General features: G+C 44.6%; 1 protein-coding gene across 1 annotated transcript in view; it reads left to right on the forward strand.

Annotated features, from left to right (window-relative positions):
* Window positions 1-18,429, forward strand: part of CDC42BPG (CDC42 binding protein kinase gamma) — a 163,069-nt gene that overhangs the window by 20,831 nt on the left and 123,809 nt on the right. The window contains exons 2-3 of the mRNA XM_033956323.1: window positions 12,460-12,551; window positions 13,879-13,962. Of these exons, the coding sequence (XP_033812214.1) occupies window positions 12,460-12,551; window positions 13,879-13,962 (176 nt within the window). The remainder of the gene's footprint in view (window positions 1-12,459; window positions 12,552-13,878; window positions 13,963-18,429) is intronic.

Raw genomic sequence — 18,429 nt, forward strand, 5'->3', positions numbered from 1 at the left:
TTGAAACCCCGACTGGCTGAGGATCCTCCAAGACAGGTTTAAGAACCACTGTCTTGGAGAAAAGATGGGAGTACACTGCAAAATACCAACATTCAAATATCTAAAAAATATAAATAATGTGTAAGACATGCTTATCCAGTAGGAGAAAGGGGTTTAAAATCAGGAATGTCATCGGGAAATAACTTCATAGAATAATTGGGAAAGCACAGAGGATCCTCAGTGGTGGGAGCCAACACTTAAAAATGCTTGGGAGTGCTAAACCTAAGGGAAACTACTTCTGTGTTCACAATCAGTTTGCTTAGTATTGGGAGTGCTCAAGCACCCGCAGAGCTGGATCCCGTGAGCAGTGGGGGAGTGAGGGGTAAAGCCTGGAATAAACATAGAAGATCATCAGCAGTGGGAGAGTAAGAAGTCCACTTCCCCCTCCATATTCGCGGTTTCCGTATCTACGGATTTGCTTATTCCCAGTTTTAAACCAAAAAATGCATTATCATTTTTCAGGATGGAAATGGCTGCCTTGAGCTCCCGTCGTAGTCTCGAGAGACGACAGGAGCTCAAGGCAGCCATTTCCTGTGAGCGATCTGCACGGGGCAGGAGCGTGGGAAGATCGCTCCTGCCCCGAAAACCCGCTAGACCACCAGGTAAGGCTTAAGGGGGGGGCTTACAGGGCTTAAAATAGCTGGGGGGAAGCGGGGGTTAGAGGCAGAACCAGCCTGAATATTATTCGCAGTTTTTTTAATATGCACGGGCCGACTCTGCCCCTAACCACCACGAATACGGAGGGGGAAGTGTAATGCTGAAGGTTGATCATGCCCTGTAGGAAGGGTATGTATGGCATAGGCTGAATGATTTGGTATTCTCTATTTGCTGTCATGTTCTTTTACATCTATATTTCCTGCCTGACCCATGGCAGCTATTTACCAGATTAAGCAAGTCCTAATTTCTCCTCCCAGTCCCCTTCTCCAATGTACTGATTGGATATTTAGTTCTAGTGATACCAAGAAAAACAGGAAATACAAGTTGGTTCCTGAGATGAGGAGAATAAGTACTGACTCACCTTGTTTTTGATGACCTCGAGTCACCTTTTTGCCACATGTGGATACCTACATGGGTGGTGTTACCACAGCCACATCCCTTTCCATTGATCTCTAGCGTACTTTAGGCAAGGAAGGTAATGCAAGCTCCCTAAAATTTTACAGAAAATATTCCATTTTAAATGACATGACATAATGTTTAAGATTGCACTGTCTGCTTGGGAGTGTGGGAGTTGTGACTGAGGAGCAGGCCACATGGTGGGGGTTTGAGGAGCTTCCTTCAGCCTACCTTTAGAACTTTGCTGTAGGTTGGGCTGCAGTCTGATTCTTTTTCCACTTTGGGCCTGCAGTGCACCTGAGTCAATGGCGTAATTTGCCTGAACTTGCTAAAACAGCAGGGTTCAGCCCCATGACTCCAGGCTGACACGGCCTCTTATTGGTGCTGCACACTCCCACGGGCATTTTGCCAGAAGAAGGGCGCGTGCAGTCTACTGCTCAGGGCTCATTACTACAGGAGTACTGCTTTCAAAGCTGAATTATCATTTAATAATTTGAAATAGCTAGAAAAAAAACAATATATACTCCCTTTTTTTCCCCATTTTTATGTACTTCAAGACACATCATCTTCCTGTGACTGGATCCAGCTCTGTCACTGATTTGGTGTGACTAGATCTCTAAATTAGACCTTTATTTTTCTATAAGTTGTAAGGGTGTTTTGAAAGTGAGCCCACTATTCTGGTAATATATACTAGGAATTTCCAAAATTTTTGGAGGGAACAATGAGTTGTGGTTGGAGAGCCACTAATGCAGTCTGAAGCAAAGGGAACAAGGCTTTGCTGTAGTGATTTGAGGGGAGACAGGTTGTGGTAGTACATGGGATGGTAGTATGGAATGCTGCTACTATTTGGGCTTGTGCCAGGTACTTGTGACTTGGATTGGCCTCCCTGAAGATGGGATACTGAGCTACATGGACCATTGGTCTGACCCAGTAAGGCTATTCTAATTCTCTTAAGATTGAGAGAGAGTTGTGAGGAGCAGCAAGATCCAGCTGAGGTCTACGGATGCTAGAAGTGGAAGGCGTGCAGCAGATCAGCCAGGGCCTGATTCTATAAACAGCACTTACCGTGCCTAACTACACCTAAGTCAACCATGCCTATTCTTCACCCCTAACCATGCCTACTTTTCAGGCATCGGAGGTCACCTCAAATTAGTCATCACTAGGTGTCATTCAGTTACGTCTCCTCCAGATTCTGTATGTGTGGTAATTTATCCCTTCACATGAACTGGATTTACAGAATGAGAATACTTACAACTTTGAGCACCTCCCCTATAGTGGCGGAGCCCTTGCAGAGGTCTTTTGAACTGCTCTCAGCTTTTTTGCTTTCTTGCGTTTAAAGTTTCTTTCTGAGGCTTTGGTGCCCTGATCTCCCATTCTTGGGGATTCTCTGCCTGGGAAAAGGACGCAGATCTGCTTTGCTGGTCTGCAGGGTAAGCCTTTGGGTGGACCTGGAGAGACAGCCTGCTATATTTTCTTCTGGGTTTGGGGTCTGTTCCCCTGGGGGAGCCAGCTCACCTTCTGAGTTTCTCAGTGGCTTGAGTGCAAGCTGTGGGTGCCCTGAAACCTTTGGCTGTGTAGTTACCCATCGCCATCATTCTCCGAGGTCCCTAGGGGGGTGAAGGTAAGTCTGTCCGGCTTGCAGCCCTGAAGATTCTGTGGTCTTGCAGAGTCACAGGAAGTATCTGTGACATAAAAGTTCTTTCTACCTTTACAACTGCATTGAAAAAGCTGCAGGCAGGGAACCAGCATGAAACCGAGTACTGCCCCATTCATTCCTATGGGAAAATTGGGATGAGTCTGAAAATCCCCGTTTTGAGGATAAAGGGGGGTTAGGGTTCTGGTCCCCCACCTCCAAAACCCCTTTTGCTGTGTTTTTGACCTTTTCGAAAAGTCTCTACAGTCCATTTATGGTGTTGTTTTTGGTTACTTTTTGTTGGTTTTTTTTTTACTGGTGGCGGCCATCTTTGTCAATTGATTTTTTTTTTTTTTCAAAAGCATCTATCTTCCTAAGCCCCCTCCCCCACCCTCTCCCGATTTTGCTACCAATAACTGGGATGGACTCCTCGAGGGGTGAGGATGCAAATTCATGTTGAAATTGTGCTGAGTTGCCGGTGGAAGGGCATCTATGTACTGTGTGCTGTAATGCACGTGAGGGTGGGAACCTCATACTTAGTCTCATTCTCATGATATGGGTAAAAAATATTGCCCAGGACCTTTTTCTCACGGTGATGCAAAGTGAAGGGATTTTATTCCAAATATTTCCTCATGCTTTTTTAGCTTTTTAAATTTTTTTTTATTTTATAATTTTCTCATTTTTTTATTCCTCATTTTATCATAGTTGCCCTTTTGAAAATTAAATGTTTCTATAATAGATTACCTTTGTGACTTCAATCCAAATATTAGCTCATATTTGATCATATTATGATCACTGTTTCCCAACGGATTCAATACCATTACTTCTTTTACTACACCCTACAATTCACTAAGGACCAAATATAAAATAGCTATCCCTCTTGTCAGTCATTTATTATATGTAGGAATTTAGTTCCCTAGCATTCCTTGATGTAATATTTTATCCAGTCAATATTGGGGTGATTTAAATCAAAACAAAACTGAGAGAGACTAACGGGGAGAGGGGGTGGATAGGAATCAAAACATCCAAAGTACACTTCTGATTAAAAATAAGTAGAAAAATGATAGGAGAGACACAGTCGCTTGGAAAAACGTGTAGCACCAGCATAAATGCTAACATGAAAGCTGTTTAAAACTGTTAGCATTGTTACCAAGTTCTTACAGATGATGGAGTCCTACATGCTTTTTCACTGTTAACGAACCAGCTATAGATGGAATAGATTGGATGTCTTGACCTCTTGCAATTGAAACACTATGTGACTTCTCTGCCAACCTCCTTGCTCACTTCTGTTTTTTATGAGTGTCTCTCTGACCTGTATTGGTTGGATGCCCAATTTGTAGTGCCGCTTAAATATTTCAGGCACTCCATGTTGGACTTCCTCCCTTCACTGGATTATGAGTGTGTGGTATTGGCTTGGCGTACTGAATTGTCGATCAGTCTATAAGATCAACGTGCAGAAATAATTGAAAATACTCCATGGTTTGTTGCCTGATGTTTTATATTTTGAAATGGGTTATAAATTCATTTGCAAAATGTATATAGTGCCTCGGCGTGCCTACCGGGCGACACTCATCTCTACCGGTGCTTGTCTGAAGTACGCACACCCTAGGATAGGGCTGCCCAAGTCCGGTCCTCGAGACCTACTGGCAGGCCAGGTTTCCAGGATATCCACAATGAATATGCATGAGAGAAATTTGCCTGCACTGCCTTTTTGGTATGCAAATCTCTCTCATATGCATATTCATTGTGGATATCCTGAAAACCTGGCCTGCCAGTAGATCTCGAGGACCGGACTTAGGCAGCACTGCCCTAGGGCATCTTTGTCCCACATGTTTTGGGACTGCGCTCTGGTTAGATTGTTCTGGTCTTCTGTTTTCTCACAGGTGGGACGTTTGTGGCAGACCTGAGGGCACTGTAATAGCTATAGTTTTGTTTTGGCTTTTTCATTTACAACATCCTATACTTAGGGGGCTGAAAGGATTCCTTAGACAGGCTGTACCATCTGGCCTTAAAGTTATTCTTTCTAATTGGATTAGGTCTTTGGGCCTTACCTATTTTCACTGGCGTTCCAGAATGTTGCATTTATTGATGATGGAGAGTATGGGTGTGTCTCAGACTGAGACTCCCGATGGGAACGAGTGTTGCTTACCATTTGGCAGTGGCGTACCAAGGGGGGGGGGGGGGCGGTCCGCCCCGGGTGCACGCCTTGGGGGGATGCACAGCCTGCCAGGTCCGTTGTTGGGCCTGAGTGCAGAAAGAAAGGATACACAGTCAATTAATAGATGTTCGCTTTTGATGAAAAAAATAAATGGTCATGTTACCTCCGACTTACTTTCTCTACAGTAGAGTCGGCAGCCACGCTGAGGTGCAGGAAGGTCCCGTGATGACTCGTCTGCCGGCTCTGCTCCATAAGAAGTAAGTTACGTTGGAGGGGGTGGACCCAGCAGATGCAGTCATTGTGGGACTTTGCCGCAACTCCCTGCGTCTGCTGGGTCCACCCCCTCCGATGTAATTTACTTCTTCCGGAACAGAGCCAGCAGGCGAGTCATCATGGGACCTTCCAGCATGCGGCTGCCGAGTCCGCTCCAGAGCAAGTACGTTGGAGTGGGGTGGACTGGCAGCCGGCAGCTACAGTCATCACGGGACCTTGCTGCATGAAGGGAGAGAAAGGAGCAGGACTGCTGGAATGGAAGAGTGGTGGAGGGAAAGAAGGGGGGCAGGGTGGTATGGAAGGGTGGTGCTGATGGAATTGATGTACAGAGAAAAGGGAGAGACATAAGGGGGAAGGATATTGGAGGGAAAAAAAGAGGGCAGATGTTGATTGAAGAGGGGTGGATGGAGAGAGAAAGGGCAGACATTGGATGGTAGTGGGAAGCCTATGCTGGATGGAAGTGCAGATGGGAGAAATAAGGGAGCAAATGCAGGAAGGAAATGGGAAGAGAGAAAGAGGGGAGCAGACGCTGGATGGAAGTGGACAGAGAGAGGAGAAGGTACTAGATGGAAGGGTTAGAGAAAGAGGGTACATGATGGAAGGAGGGGATAAATAAAAGGAGGGCACATGATGGGGAGAAAAGGTTTGAGTTAGGGAAACACTGGAGGGGTGAGGGAAAGAGGTGGCAAGCTTTAGGTAGACAGTTAAAAAGGAAATTGATGAGAGGGTAGTAAGAACATAATCTAGACAGATGCAGAAAATAAATTGAAAAGGAAAATGAGGGTAAAAAGGGAAAGGGATTACAGAGGAGAGGTGTGGGAGAGGGAAGGAGAGGAGAGAGATGCTAGACCAATGGGGGTGAAAGGAGAGATGGAAGGGAGAGGCATACAGTTTCTGGAAGGGGCATAGAAGGAGAGAAGATGCCATTTAGGGGAAGAGAGACGGCAGCCAGTGGATGGAAGGAAGTGAGTTACAAGAAGATGAGGAAAGCAAAAGACAAAGGTAGAAAAAAAATTTTCTATTTATTTATTGCTTTAGGAGACATGTATCACTGTTTCTGTGGTGCATTGTATGCAGAGTCCAGCTTCTTGCTGGTTCAATTTAACCTTTGTCTATGTATTTCTATTTTATCCCTCCTTTTACAAAACTGTGGAGCGTTTTTTAGCACCAGCCGTGGTGGTAGCAGCTCTGATGCTCAGAATTCTATGAGCGTCAGAGCTGTTACCTCCGTGGCTAAAATCCACACTACAGTTTTGTAAAAGAGGGAGAGGTTAGGTTGTGATTACATATTCCATACTAGGCGAAGGTGTTTTGTGTGTTCGAAACATGATTTTTTGTTAGGATTGATCTGTACTAGTCTGGCTTGTTTAGTTTTACAATGGGTGTATTGATGTTGTACTGCTCATTGCAGTATGTAAGATGCTGTCTTTTTCTAGGTACTCATGTGTGACATGTGGATTGTTACTAAAATCTTGTTTTCATACAGATGGGGGGGTGTCAAAAAATGATGGGCCCCGGGTGTCATATATGCTAGGTATGCCACTGCATTTGGCAGCCCTTACTTTGACCCCTTCAACTCATAGTCGCCTCTTAGCTGGTCAACCTTGAGCGGTACCTTTGCTCTCTTCACCTCGCATTCCCATGATCTTGGAGAGGTGGGGTTGGGTTGGGGGGGGCAGGGTTTTTTCTATGGCTACCATAATAAGCAATGTTATAATATATGATGTATTTGCTTGAATGGTTCCATTATTGTTACATTGCTGTATTCAGTTTCTGAAACTTGCAAAAAAATGAATGGAAAAAACCAAAACAAAACTCTGTTACCAGTATAAAACAGCTAAGTAGCAAGTGTAGAATATCTCACCTTCCAAGAAAGCTAGTTACTACTGCTCAAAATCTCACTCGTAGCAGTTCTGCCACAGCTCTTCCAATGTACACATGGGTACATTTACATTTTCTTTGCAGTGATATGTTTCTGCACGTGCATTTGTGCACTATTGGGGGGGGGGTTCATTATAGGGGCCTGTTTTATAAAGGCACATCCCCTGTTACTGATGCTCCCCTAGTTCTTTTTGTGCCTGTGTGTGTTACTGAACGTTTGGATATGTGCATGTCTGTCTTTTCTGAAGGTCATGTGTTCGTACATGAAGAACCCGCTACGTTTTTCAGATTCTCCAGGTTTCTACAAAGTCTGCAGATACTACTTTCTGTGCATCGAAGAAATGTGTATACTCTGTTCGCATAGGCATTTGTACCTGCTTTTTGTACAGACTTTTTTCATGGAAAAATCTCTACCTGATTTGAAAAAAACAGTTATATGTAAAAGTTTTAGGCACTTCTAGTCAAATTATATATTTCGCTGAATCCCTAAATGAACAGAAGCTGATACATACATGGTGGTAATGCATCTTTCTGCAAATTTGAATGCATATTTAAAAGTATTTGCTTGCAGATTTTAACAGATTGACAATAAGAATACCCAAGAAACCATCCCTGCTAACTGTAACCCCTACCCTGACATCCTGGATTTTTTTTTTTTTTTTCTGTTTTGATTAGATTGTGAGCTCATTCGAGCAGGGACCGTCTCCTTCATGATGCCATACAGCATTATGTGTGTCTGGTAGCGCTCTAGAAATAATTAATAGTAGTAGCAAAATTTTTTTTAAAAAAAGTGACCATGATATCTTCCAGTTGCAAAATACTGTAAAATACATAAAAGTAGAACGAGACAAGTTGTTAATCGTCTCCAAAAAGTTTGTTAGTCAGGTGAAGACAGTTCCACATTTGTTTTGGCCCTTCTAACTATAGAGTTGCGCGGGGACAGAAATCCCACCCATCCCCGCCAGGATCCTCTCCGTCCCCACCCGTCCCTGTCAGGATCCTCTCTGTCCCCACCATCCCCGCAAGGGATTACCTCCATCCCCGCCCGTCCCCATAAAAAAGCAGCAATTACTTCTGACAGGATCATCAATTCCACAGTTTCTTTTGTGTTTGTGCTGCTGTTTTCCTTGTGGAATCTCTTAGGTGGAACCCTTTTTTTGTTTTCTGTTCAGGTAATTAACTTATAAACCCCCTCTTTTACTAAGGCTGACGTGTCCATTATATTGTATGGATGAACCCTGCTTCCAAAGCATTCCATCCCCGTGGGAGTCCTGTTGGCTAGAGGGGGGTCCCTGTGGGAGTCCCGTGGGTTAGGGGGGGATTCCCGCGATCCCTGTTCCCGTGCAGACCTCTACTTCTAACCTATCAGCATATGATTCTTCAGTCTACTTTTGATTCCAGCAAGCAGCTTTCAAATAAAGATGCTTTAGCTTTAGAAAATAGGTTACTTAAAAAACAACAAAAAGCCTTTTTTGTTCCCGCTAGCAATATCAGTTGTCAGAATCATTAAGAAACGGGAAGCTCATGAAACTGAATTTAGGAGGGATCTGGAAGATGAAGAAAGATCTCCTTCAATTGTTCCCAATTTTCAAGTAGTTCTGCAAGCAAAAAACTTATGAGGGAGGTGACGAAAAGTTCTCAGCCCAAACAAGAAGGGAATGATGTGGAGCCATGAAGTTTACACGTTATTCCACATATTCACCCCTAAGTTCAACACACTTGGCGCATCGTGCCTGAAGTTTCTTTAACCCTTCCAAAAAATACTCTGGCTACTTAAACACTGCTTTGCTTCTGCAATTGCCTCTGAATCACTTAAATTGTTGCCCTTTCAAACTCTTTTTAAGGTTTGGAAACAGAAAATAGTAAGATGGGACAAGATCTGTTGAGTAAGGTGGATGGTCTATACATGGAAAACCCCATCAAAACATCAATCGTTTTGCCAGTCTTGTGAGCAGGTGCATTGTCTTGCAAAAAGGGAACTCCTTTCTGCAGCTTCCCTCTCTCCTTTTTTTTTTTTCTTTTCTTTTCTTTCAATACCTCCTTTAATTGGCACAGCAAGTTACAGTAAGATTCTGGATTATCTGTGTGGCCCCTTGGAAGATAGCGCCTTCCTGATCCCAAAACACTGTGGCCATGACTTTTCCTGCTGACATTTGGGTCTTGAATTTCCTTGGCGAACCTGAGTGCTGCCATTGCATGGACTGTTTTGTCTCGGATTATAGTGGTATAACTATGTTTCATCAGCAGTAACTAGTCATTCCAAAAAGTTGGCACAGCTTGCTGAAAATGCTGCAAAATCAACTTGGAAGTGTCCATTCTACTTCCGTCTTGTCAGCATTCAAAAATTTGGGCACCCACTTGGCTGACCACTTTTGCATACCCAGCCGTTCATGAATGATACCCCCAACACGTTCCCTGGGTATCTGTAGTGTGTCAGCAATGGTTTTAGCCAGTATTTGCTGATCTGCCAAAATCAGGTCATGGACAAGGTCAACAATTTCAGGAGCTGACACTGTTTGAGGCCTCCCAGATCTTGTTGCATCTTTGGTCTCAATCTCCATGCTGAAAGTTTCCATATCACTTCTTCACTGCGGTGTATGATGGGCGTTTTGTCACTCAGTGTTTGCATTATACATTCATGGATTTCCTTTTGGAGTTTTCTTCTGCAGAAATAGGAACTTCATGGTGGCTTAGAGTTCCACACTTGAAAATTCCAAACTTTTTGTTGACATGATTCAATCAGTGGTCTGAAATAATGTAAAAACATAGCATTACGATTTTGCAAATTGTCACTTTGCAAAATAAAATAACACTTTTTTCAGCTACAATGGCAAAATAACGCTCAGAATTTAGGAAGATAGCATTGTTTACACATCAATGATCTCTGCATGGACAAGCTATCAAAAGGAAACTTTTCTATGACTTCACAAAAGTCATCATGTATGCAAAAGAAAACCTAAAACTTTTTTAAAATAAAGTACTTTGGAATGGTGATATAATAATTGAATTGAATAGTTGGACCATGACTATACAAGATTCTTTTGGTGACAAGGGTGAATCATTTTGATAAGCAGCATGCTAACTACCGTATATAGTCGAATACAAGATTTTTGGGCTAAAAAATGACCCAAAAATTGAGGTTTTGTCTTATATTCGGGTCAGTGCCTACCTGCCCCCCTTCTGGTCTTATTGCAGGCCTCCGCGGGGCCTGCCATATGACCTTGTGAGCCAGGAGAGGAGGGATCCCTCCTGTCTCCTGTCCTGGCTGATTGACAATTTTTTTGCCTCCCCGCCCCACCCCAATACCTTTTTTAATCTCTGGTGGTTCAGCAGTATACTGGGCAGGAGCAAGTTGTCTGTGCTCCTGCCCGGCGCTGAACTACTTGCTGAATGGCTGCCACGAGTTCTCGCAGGACTTGTGAGAAGAACTCGCAGTATCATTCAGAGAGCGGCTTAGGGCTGGACAGGAGCACAGAAAGCTCGCTTATGGCTGGTACACCACTGGGTGAGAGAACTCAAGGCAGCCATTCAGGGAGGGGTTCAGGGCAGGAGCACAGAAAGCTCGCTTCTGCCTGGTACACCGCTTGACCACCAGGGATTCAAAAAGGTATGTGGGAGGAGGTGGGAGAGAGGTAAAAAAAATTGTCAGTTGGCTGGGACAGGAGATGGGAGGAATCCCTCCTGTCTCGGCCCTCCACTGGACCATCAAGTTATAAGTCAGGCCCGGTGGAGGCCTGCAGGACATCAGGAGTGAGGTGGGACAGTGTAGAGAGCCGGGCAAGGAGGGAGGGTGGCTGGGTACAGATCCTGGCAGGACGGGGCACATGAATAATATTAACACACACCCGGCTTATATTTGAGTCAACCTTTTTTATTTTTTTTTCCTCCTTTTTTTGGGGAAAAAGGGTACCTTAACTTATATTTGGATCATCTTATATTTGAGTATATACACTATTATGGATCTATTAGATTTTGAGGTTCTGTGGCAGTTAGTGGCACAGAAAATACTATGTGGAGTAGAAGAAAGAATTACTTAATATCAGTATATCCCGGAAGATAATGTGCTGCAGTTTTCTAAAAAGCTGAAACTGAAAAGGAGTTGGGTACTTCAACAAGACAATGATCTGAATATACGTCAAAATTAACCATGAAGTACCTACAGGAAAAAAAGATGAAGGCTTTGGAATGGTCTGCATCCCCCTCCCCCCCCCCCCCCCCCTCCCCTCCAGCCTTGAATATTATTGAAAAACTATAGGAACATTTCAGACATGCAAAGAGACACAAACCAATTTTTTTTTTCTGAATGAGAAAAATTAATCTGGGCGGGGGGGGGGGGGGGGGGAACTCCCAAGAACAGAGATTCTTAACTGGCTAAAGCAAATGTTTGGAAGCTGTTAAAATCTGCCAAAAGCAGTGCTATAAAAGTATCCATACTTTGGTACCTGCTTTATTCACTGTATTTTCAATCGGTTAAAAAATCACTAAGCAAACTGTAATTATGCATTCATATTTGCAGGAAGATGTTGTGCTAGCTCCTGTTCAATTAGGATTCAGTGAAACCTACAATTTGACCAGGAGTGTTTAAACACACATAATCATACAATCTGCTGTACATGTATTTTCCAGTCTCATCCAAAACCTGCTCCTAGTGATATGTCCCCAAATATGGCTGAAAGTATGCATGTTGAGGTGAATTGAGAGCTGTGAGGTAATTTCCAGGTGACTAATTTAATGGGTAAATTATTTCCCTATGTAGAGGACTTTGAAAATTTCTCTATTTATAGATTAAAGCGCAAGATTGTTTTAGGCTAGTGTTTGCATTTTTTTTTGGACTATGAAAGTTGTAAGATTGTTTGTTTTATAGCTATTCTGCAAGCTGTTTAAGATTCTTTAATATGAAATTTAACAATTACATCTTAATTTTTTATCATTTTATTCTTTAATGTATTTAGAGCTGCATTTTAGTTAAAATTTATAATTGTGATTTAATTGCGCAATTAAAGGTAGTTTCTTGTGTCTCTGGGCAATGAAGGGTCAAAAAATATTTTAATAAACTTGAAACTAAGTGACCTGCCCAGAGTCACAAGAAGCTGAAGTGGGGTGGGGGGGGGGGGAACAACATAATTTTAATTGTGATTAAATTTGTAATCAAAATGCATACCTACTTTTTATAATACAGGGAATGTTTTATAAAGTTTAGACTGGAATCTTTGAAATATAGATTATAATGTGAAAAACTTCTCTACATGTCTTCGGGACTAGATCAGCCCTAGAGTTTCAAGTTTTAAGTTTAAGTTTCAAGTTTATTTAAAAATTTGATTAATCGTCTCGGCGATGTACAAGAAAAATAAGAGTAATGGCAGTTCTTACATTCTCTACCAAGCCCATGTCTTACATTTTGTACTTCACATTTATTTTCTAGCTAAACCTTTCGCCACCAAGGTGAAGGAGATGCGCCTGCATCGAGAGGATTTTGAAATCCTGAAGGTCATAGGTCGTGGGGCATTTGGAGAGGTAAGGGTTTTATGGTGGGAGCAGACAGCCAAATTCAGGAGAGCTTTTCATAAGAACATAAGAAGTGCCATCTCCGGAACAGACCCTAGGTCCATCAAGTCTGGTGATCCGCACACGCGGAGGCCCCACCAGGTGTACCCTGGCATAGTTTTGGTCCCCATATCGCTCTAAGCTTCTCATAAAGAGAAGTGCATCTAGCTTACCCTTACCCATGTCACTTCATGCCACTCATAAGGAGATGTACATCTAACACCCTTAAATCCTAGAACGGTGGATTCCGCAATAACCTCCTCTGGGAGAGCATTCCAGACGTCCACCACTCGTTGCGTGAAGCAGAACTTCCTGATATTAGTCCTGAACTTGTCCCCCCCTTAGCTTCAGCTCATGTCCTCTTGTCCATGCCACATTGGACATTGTAAATAATGTTTTTTCCTGCTCTATTTTGTCGATTCCTTTCAGTATTTTGAAAGTCTCGATCATATCCCCTTGCAGTCTCCTTTTCTCAAGAGAGAACAACTCCAGTCTCTTAAGTCTGTCCTCGTAATCCAGGTTCTCCATACCTTTCACCAGCTTTGTTGCTCATCTCTGTACCCTCTCTAGCAGTTTTATATCCTTCTTTAGGTATGGAGACCAATGCTGGACGCAGTATTCCAAGTGTGGTCTGACCATCGCTCTATAAAGCGGCATTATAACTTTCTCCGATCTACTCGTGATTCCCTTCTTTATCATGCCTAGCATTCTATTCGCGTTCTTCGCTAGAGTTCTCAACCCAGTCCTCGGGATGCACCAAGCAGTCAGGTTTTCAGAATAACCACAATTAATATGCATGAGATAAATTTGCATGCATTGCCTCCATTGTATGCAAATCTATCTCGTGCATATTCATTGTGGATATCTTAAAAACTAACTGACTTGGTGTGTTCTCAGGACTAGATTGAGAATCCTTGCCCTAGAGGGCTAAACTTTCTGATTTGAGGTTCTGTTGTGTTGCACATTCCAAAGTGGAGGAAGAAGTAGACTTTAGAGTTGCAATAAAAGTCTTTGTGTACATATAAAGTCCTAGGGGTTACAACAGTTTCCATTATATATGCATGCAGTTGCTTCTGGGGGGCCAAGGCTTTGGTAACATGTCCTAACACCTCCATGTATGAAATGCTTTAAAGAATGAAGGAAGTGGAGATGGGCCAGAAGAGGATGGTGGTGTCGGTACATGCTTTGGGGGTACGCTTGAGAACTTTGCCCTTTCTTACTTCACTGTTCACAACTTTTGCCCTCCTATTATTGCTACCAAATTGAGCTTCATTTTATTTGCATTTCTCTGTGCCAGGTGGCTGTGGTGAGGTTGAAGGGAACCGAGAAAATTTTTGCGATGAAGATCCTCCACAAGTGGGAAATGTTGAAGAGAGCAGAGGTGAGGAGAGTCCTGTGTAACAAACCCCCCTTATTATCAGATCTCTACCTCCCAAATCAATCTGTGTACTGGTTTTCTCTGTCTGTAGTATGCTGTGCTCTCGTACAAGGACATCTTTCAGAGTCCTTGGCATATCTTGTGGAAATAATCCCTGTTACAAGGTCCGTTCTCCTTATAAGAATGCCTTTATCCAGACCCAGAAATGTTATATTTTGTAGTTTAATAGTAGCACTGTCAAGATGACCCAGTGTGCAAAGGAATTTTATAAAATAATTTTCTTTATTATATTATTGAATATTCTATAAGAAGCCAGCCATCATTCAAATATTGCAGTATACAGCTTTGAACAGAAATCACATTTGTGTAGAAAGCAAGTCTTTAAATTCTGGAATGGTTATATTTGTATCTAAATTTTCAGAGGAATGCATGTTCACTTCTTTCTTACAAATTATTTTTTCACAACATATCAAAAGCTATTAACCTCTTAGGTCTTCTCAATTCCTTACTTAGATTTCCTGTATAATCCAAAGATGGTTTCCAAATGTCCCGATAATTAGAGCTGGTCTTGTGTCTTGTTACTGGTTAATGTCTGTATTGTGAGGCACATAGCCTGTTGCATCAGTAAAAATATTAATTAAACAGCAGCAAATGTTAAACTGGTTACAGCAAACATGAATGTTAACAATTCATTTTAATACTGTAATTTATTTGCATAAATTATCCATCTGAAAATTGCTGTCCTACGCTGCTACTATTTCTGTAGTGCTACTAGCTGCAGTGTGCAAATCCAAAAAGAGACAGTCATTCTCAACTGAGCTTTTAGCTGCATTAAGGGGAAGGGGGTATTCCCTAGCAACAGCAGCAGATGAATCCAGAGACCAATGGGATAGCTCACATCTATCAGCTGGCGGAGATAGAGAAACTGATTAACAGGTGGTCATATTGGCTGGCACTCCTCCTGTTTATCTAGTATTCTCTATCTCCCAGCAGGAAAAAGTCGCTATTCAACTAACTCCTGAATTCTGGCTGTGACTGGAACTTTATTTTCTCCTGTTGAGGTTTCTCTTCAGCGAGACTGCCATTCTGTTTCTCCTGTTGAGGTTTCTCTTCAGTGAGCTGGCAATGCTATTTCTCCTGGTGAGATTTTTCTCTTCAGTGAGACAGGGGTGTCCGGCTGAACGGTGCCGGCTTTAGAGGTTACACTTGGGCCCCCCCCTTGTCCCTGCCTCACCCTCCCTCCATTGCTAGAGGGTCTGACTGGGTCTCAATTTTTTTCTTCTTTCCCTTCTCTGTGTTAAAAAAAAAAAGAGACCACAGTTGTTACATTCTGCCATGCTTTTGCTGCAAACTGGCTTCAACCAGCCCTAACAACTAGCTTGTGAGCATGTCTGGCTTTTACAGTTGTTTGAACTTCAGGTTAGAGAGTTGCGCGGGGACAGAAATCCCACCCGTCCCCGCCAAAGTCCCACCCGTCCCCACCCGTCCCCGTGAGGAATCCCACCCGTCCCCGTGAGGAATCCCTCCGTCCCCACCCGTCCCCGCGAGGAATCCCCTCTGTCCCCGCGAGGAATCCCCTCCGTCCCCGCCCGTCCATATAAACTTCAGAAATAGTTATTTCATTTAATTATGCTACTGAATTAAAGGCTCTGGTAGAAACCCATTTACAAATAAGCAAAAAGACTTTATTAATTTGAAAATATTAATTGGGAAGAATACATACTTTGCAAATGGGTTTCTACCAGAGCCTCTAATGTTTATAAATTTTTATCAACACAACTAATATACTACTTTATCCTGAAGCAAAATAAAAAAAAAGAAATATAATTCTTTTCCTACCTTTGTTGCCTGGTTTCTGCTTTCCTCATGTTCTCATTCATTTCCTTCCATCCACTGTCTCTCTTCCTTCTGCATCTTCCATTTGCTCTGTTACTGTGCCTCTCCCTTTCTTCCCCCTTCCAAATTGGTTTGGCACCCATCTTCTTCTCTCCGCTCCCCCCATAGTCTGGCATCTGTCTTCTTCCCTGCCAGCGTCTTCTCCCTACTCTCTCTTCCCCATTTCCTTTCAGCGTCCTTCTCCCCCCATCTTCCCCATGTCCTGTCAGCGTCCTTCTCCCCCCTCTGTCTTCCACATGTGCTTTCAGTGTCCTCCCCCCTCTGCTTCCCCATGTCCTTTCAGCGTCCTTCTCCCTCTGTCTTCCCCATGGCCTTTCAGCGTCCTTCTCCACCCTCCCCCCGTCTTCCCCATGTCCTTTCAGCGTCCTTCTCCACCCCTTTGTCTTCCCCATGTGCTTTCAGCATCCTTCTCCCCCCTCTGTCTTCCACAAGTGCTTTCAGAGTCCTTCCCCCCCCCCGCCCTTCCCATGGCCTTTCAGCGTCCTTCTCCACCCCTTTGTCTTCCCCATGTCCTTTCAGCGTCCTTCTCCACCCCTTTGTCTTCCCCATGTGCTTTCAGTATCCTTCTCCCCCCTCTGTCTTCCACAAGTGCTTTCAGAGTCCTTCCCCCCCCCCGCCCTTCCCATGGCCTTTCAGCGTCCTTCTCCACCCCTTTGTATTCCCCATGTGCTTTCAGCGTCCTTTTCCCTCCTCTGTCTTCAAGTGCTTTCAGAGTCCTTCCCCCCCTCCTCCCGTCTTCCCCATGGCCTTTCAGCGTCCTTCTCCCCACTCCTTCTCTACCGCCCCGGGTGCAGCACAGCCGGCCAGGTCCCCTTACTTTTGTAGCACTTCCCCGACCGACTGACAACAGCCCCGGTCCGACAAACCTCCCTGCCCTTAACTGAGAATCTAAATTACCTTATTACAGCTGCTGTAAGAAGATAATTTAGATTCGCGGCTACAGGGCAGGGAGGATTGTCGGACCGGGGCTGTTGTCGGTCGGTCGGGGAAGTGCCACAAAAGTAAGGGGACCTGGCCGGCTGTGCTGCAACCGGGGCGGGGTGTGGCGGGGTGGACCGCCCCCTCCCTTGGTAGCCACTCGAACCGCGAGGCTACTCTCCTCCTTACCTGCACTGCCTGCAGTACAGAGCCAAACGGAAGTCTTCCCGACGTCAGCGCTGACGTCGGAGGGAGGGAGGGCTTTGTTTAAGCCCTCCCTCCCCTCCGACGTCAGCGCTGACGTCGGGAAGACTTCCGTTCGGCTCTGTGCTGCAAGCAGAGAAGGTAGGGAGAAGAGCCGCGCGACTGAGTACATCCAGCCCCGCAGGAACCCCGCGACCCTCGGAGGCGTCCCCACGGGATCCCCGCGACCCTAGGGGGCGTCCCCACGGGTTCTTCGTGACCCTAGGGGCGTCCCCATGGGATCCCCGTGACCCAAAGGGGGAACCCGCGGGATGCCCGCGGGTCCCGCGGGATTCCCGTCGTCCCCGTTCCCGTGCAGCTCTCTACTTCAGGTTCTGTTTGGGAGTCTTAGTACTGTGGGTTCGGTCATCGTACATTTAAGGCATGGATATTTTATTGAGGCTAAGTTTTATGACTAGAAATCCGTGGAGGGAGCCGGGACTTCCCGCCCTTTGCATGCACGCGCTTGGTTTCCTTTTTGGTTACAGTGCGGCAGTAGCGGTGCGATTTCTTGCTCGCACTTGTTCTCATTGTTGGGTTTCAGTGCAGCTGTAGTCCTGTTTATTCTGAGGCTCTCTTTCATCGGTGTTTGTCACGGCCATGTGCAGCTGGTTGTACAGGTGCCGGTTTATAGCAGCATGAGATGGGACATGTTTTTTCCGGCGCTGTGGGCCGTTCTTCTGGTTATTCCCTGAGTCTGATTTTATTTCTATGCAAGCCGTGGCAGGGTAAATTTTGCGGGGCTTGAATCCAACTATATTTCTAGGAGCGTTGATGCAGCGGCCACATGTCAGTGAGAATCCGGTGTGCGCTTGGGTCTCCGGCGATGGCGGGAGAGCTGCAGCGTTCCGGTAGTTTGTTTCCAGCTGACTTTGGTCAGGGTATGCCGGGGCTTCTCTCCTTTCCGGTTCAGACAAGTTGTATGTGTTTCACCAGCTTTGGGACAAGCTTGGGCAGCTTTATATGTCTATGTCTGTGTTCCTGCTGTACTCCCTTGAAGGAAGCTGCTTGTTTAATCGGACTCTGGGGTTAGCACTCAAGGGGTTTACTAGAGAGACTCTGCCCTGTGCTAGGTCACCCAGTCTCGGTTTGTCTCCGGACTGGGGCGACATAGGGCAACTCACGGCACGGTGAGATCAGCAGTAAGATAGTGCCCTGTATTTCACACAGGTATCTCATTGTCTCTCTTGGGGTCCCTGCAGATTGAGCCTTTGTCTGTTGGTAATTGTCCTTATTTGGGCCTCTGTGCTGAGCTGCATGTGTCTAGTAGTGGCACAGGATATATATGCCTAAAGGTAGTACAAACAGTTTCCAAGTTTGGGCTGTCTCTATGAGCATAATGACACTGCGCATCTTCCTGCGGCCAGGACTCTCTTTCTCTATTTCTGAGGGGGCCTGGACTTCAGATTTCCA

Source organism: Geotrypetes seraphini, chromosome 8, assembly GCF_902459505.1.
Source record: "Geotrypetes seraphini chromosome 8, aGeoSer1.1, whole genome shotgun sequence".
Taxonomy (NCBI): domain Eukaryota; kingdom Metazoa; phylum Chordata; class Amphibia; order Gymnophiona; family Dermophiidae; genus Geotrypetes; species Geotrypetes seraphini.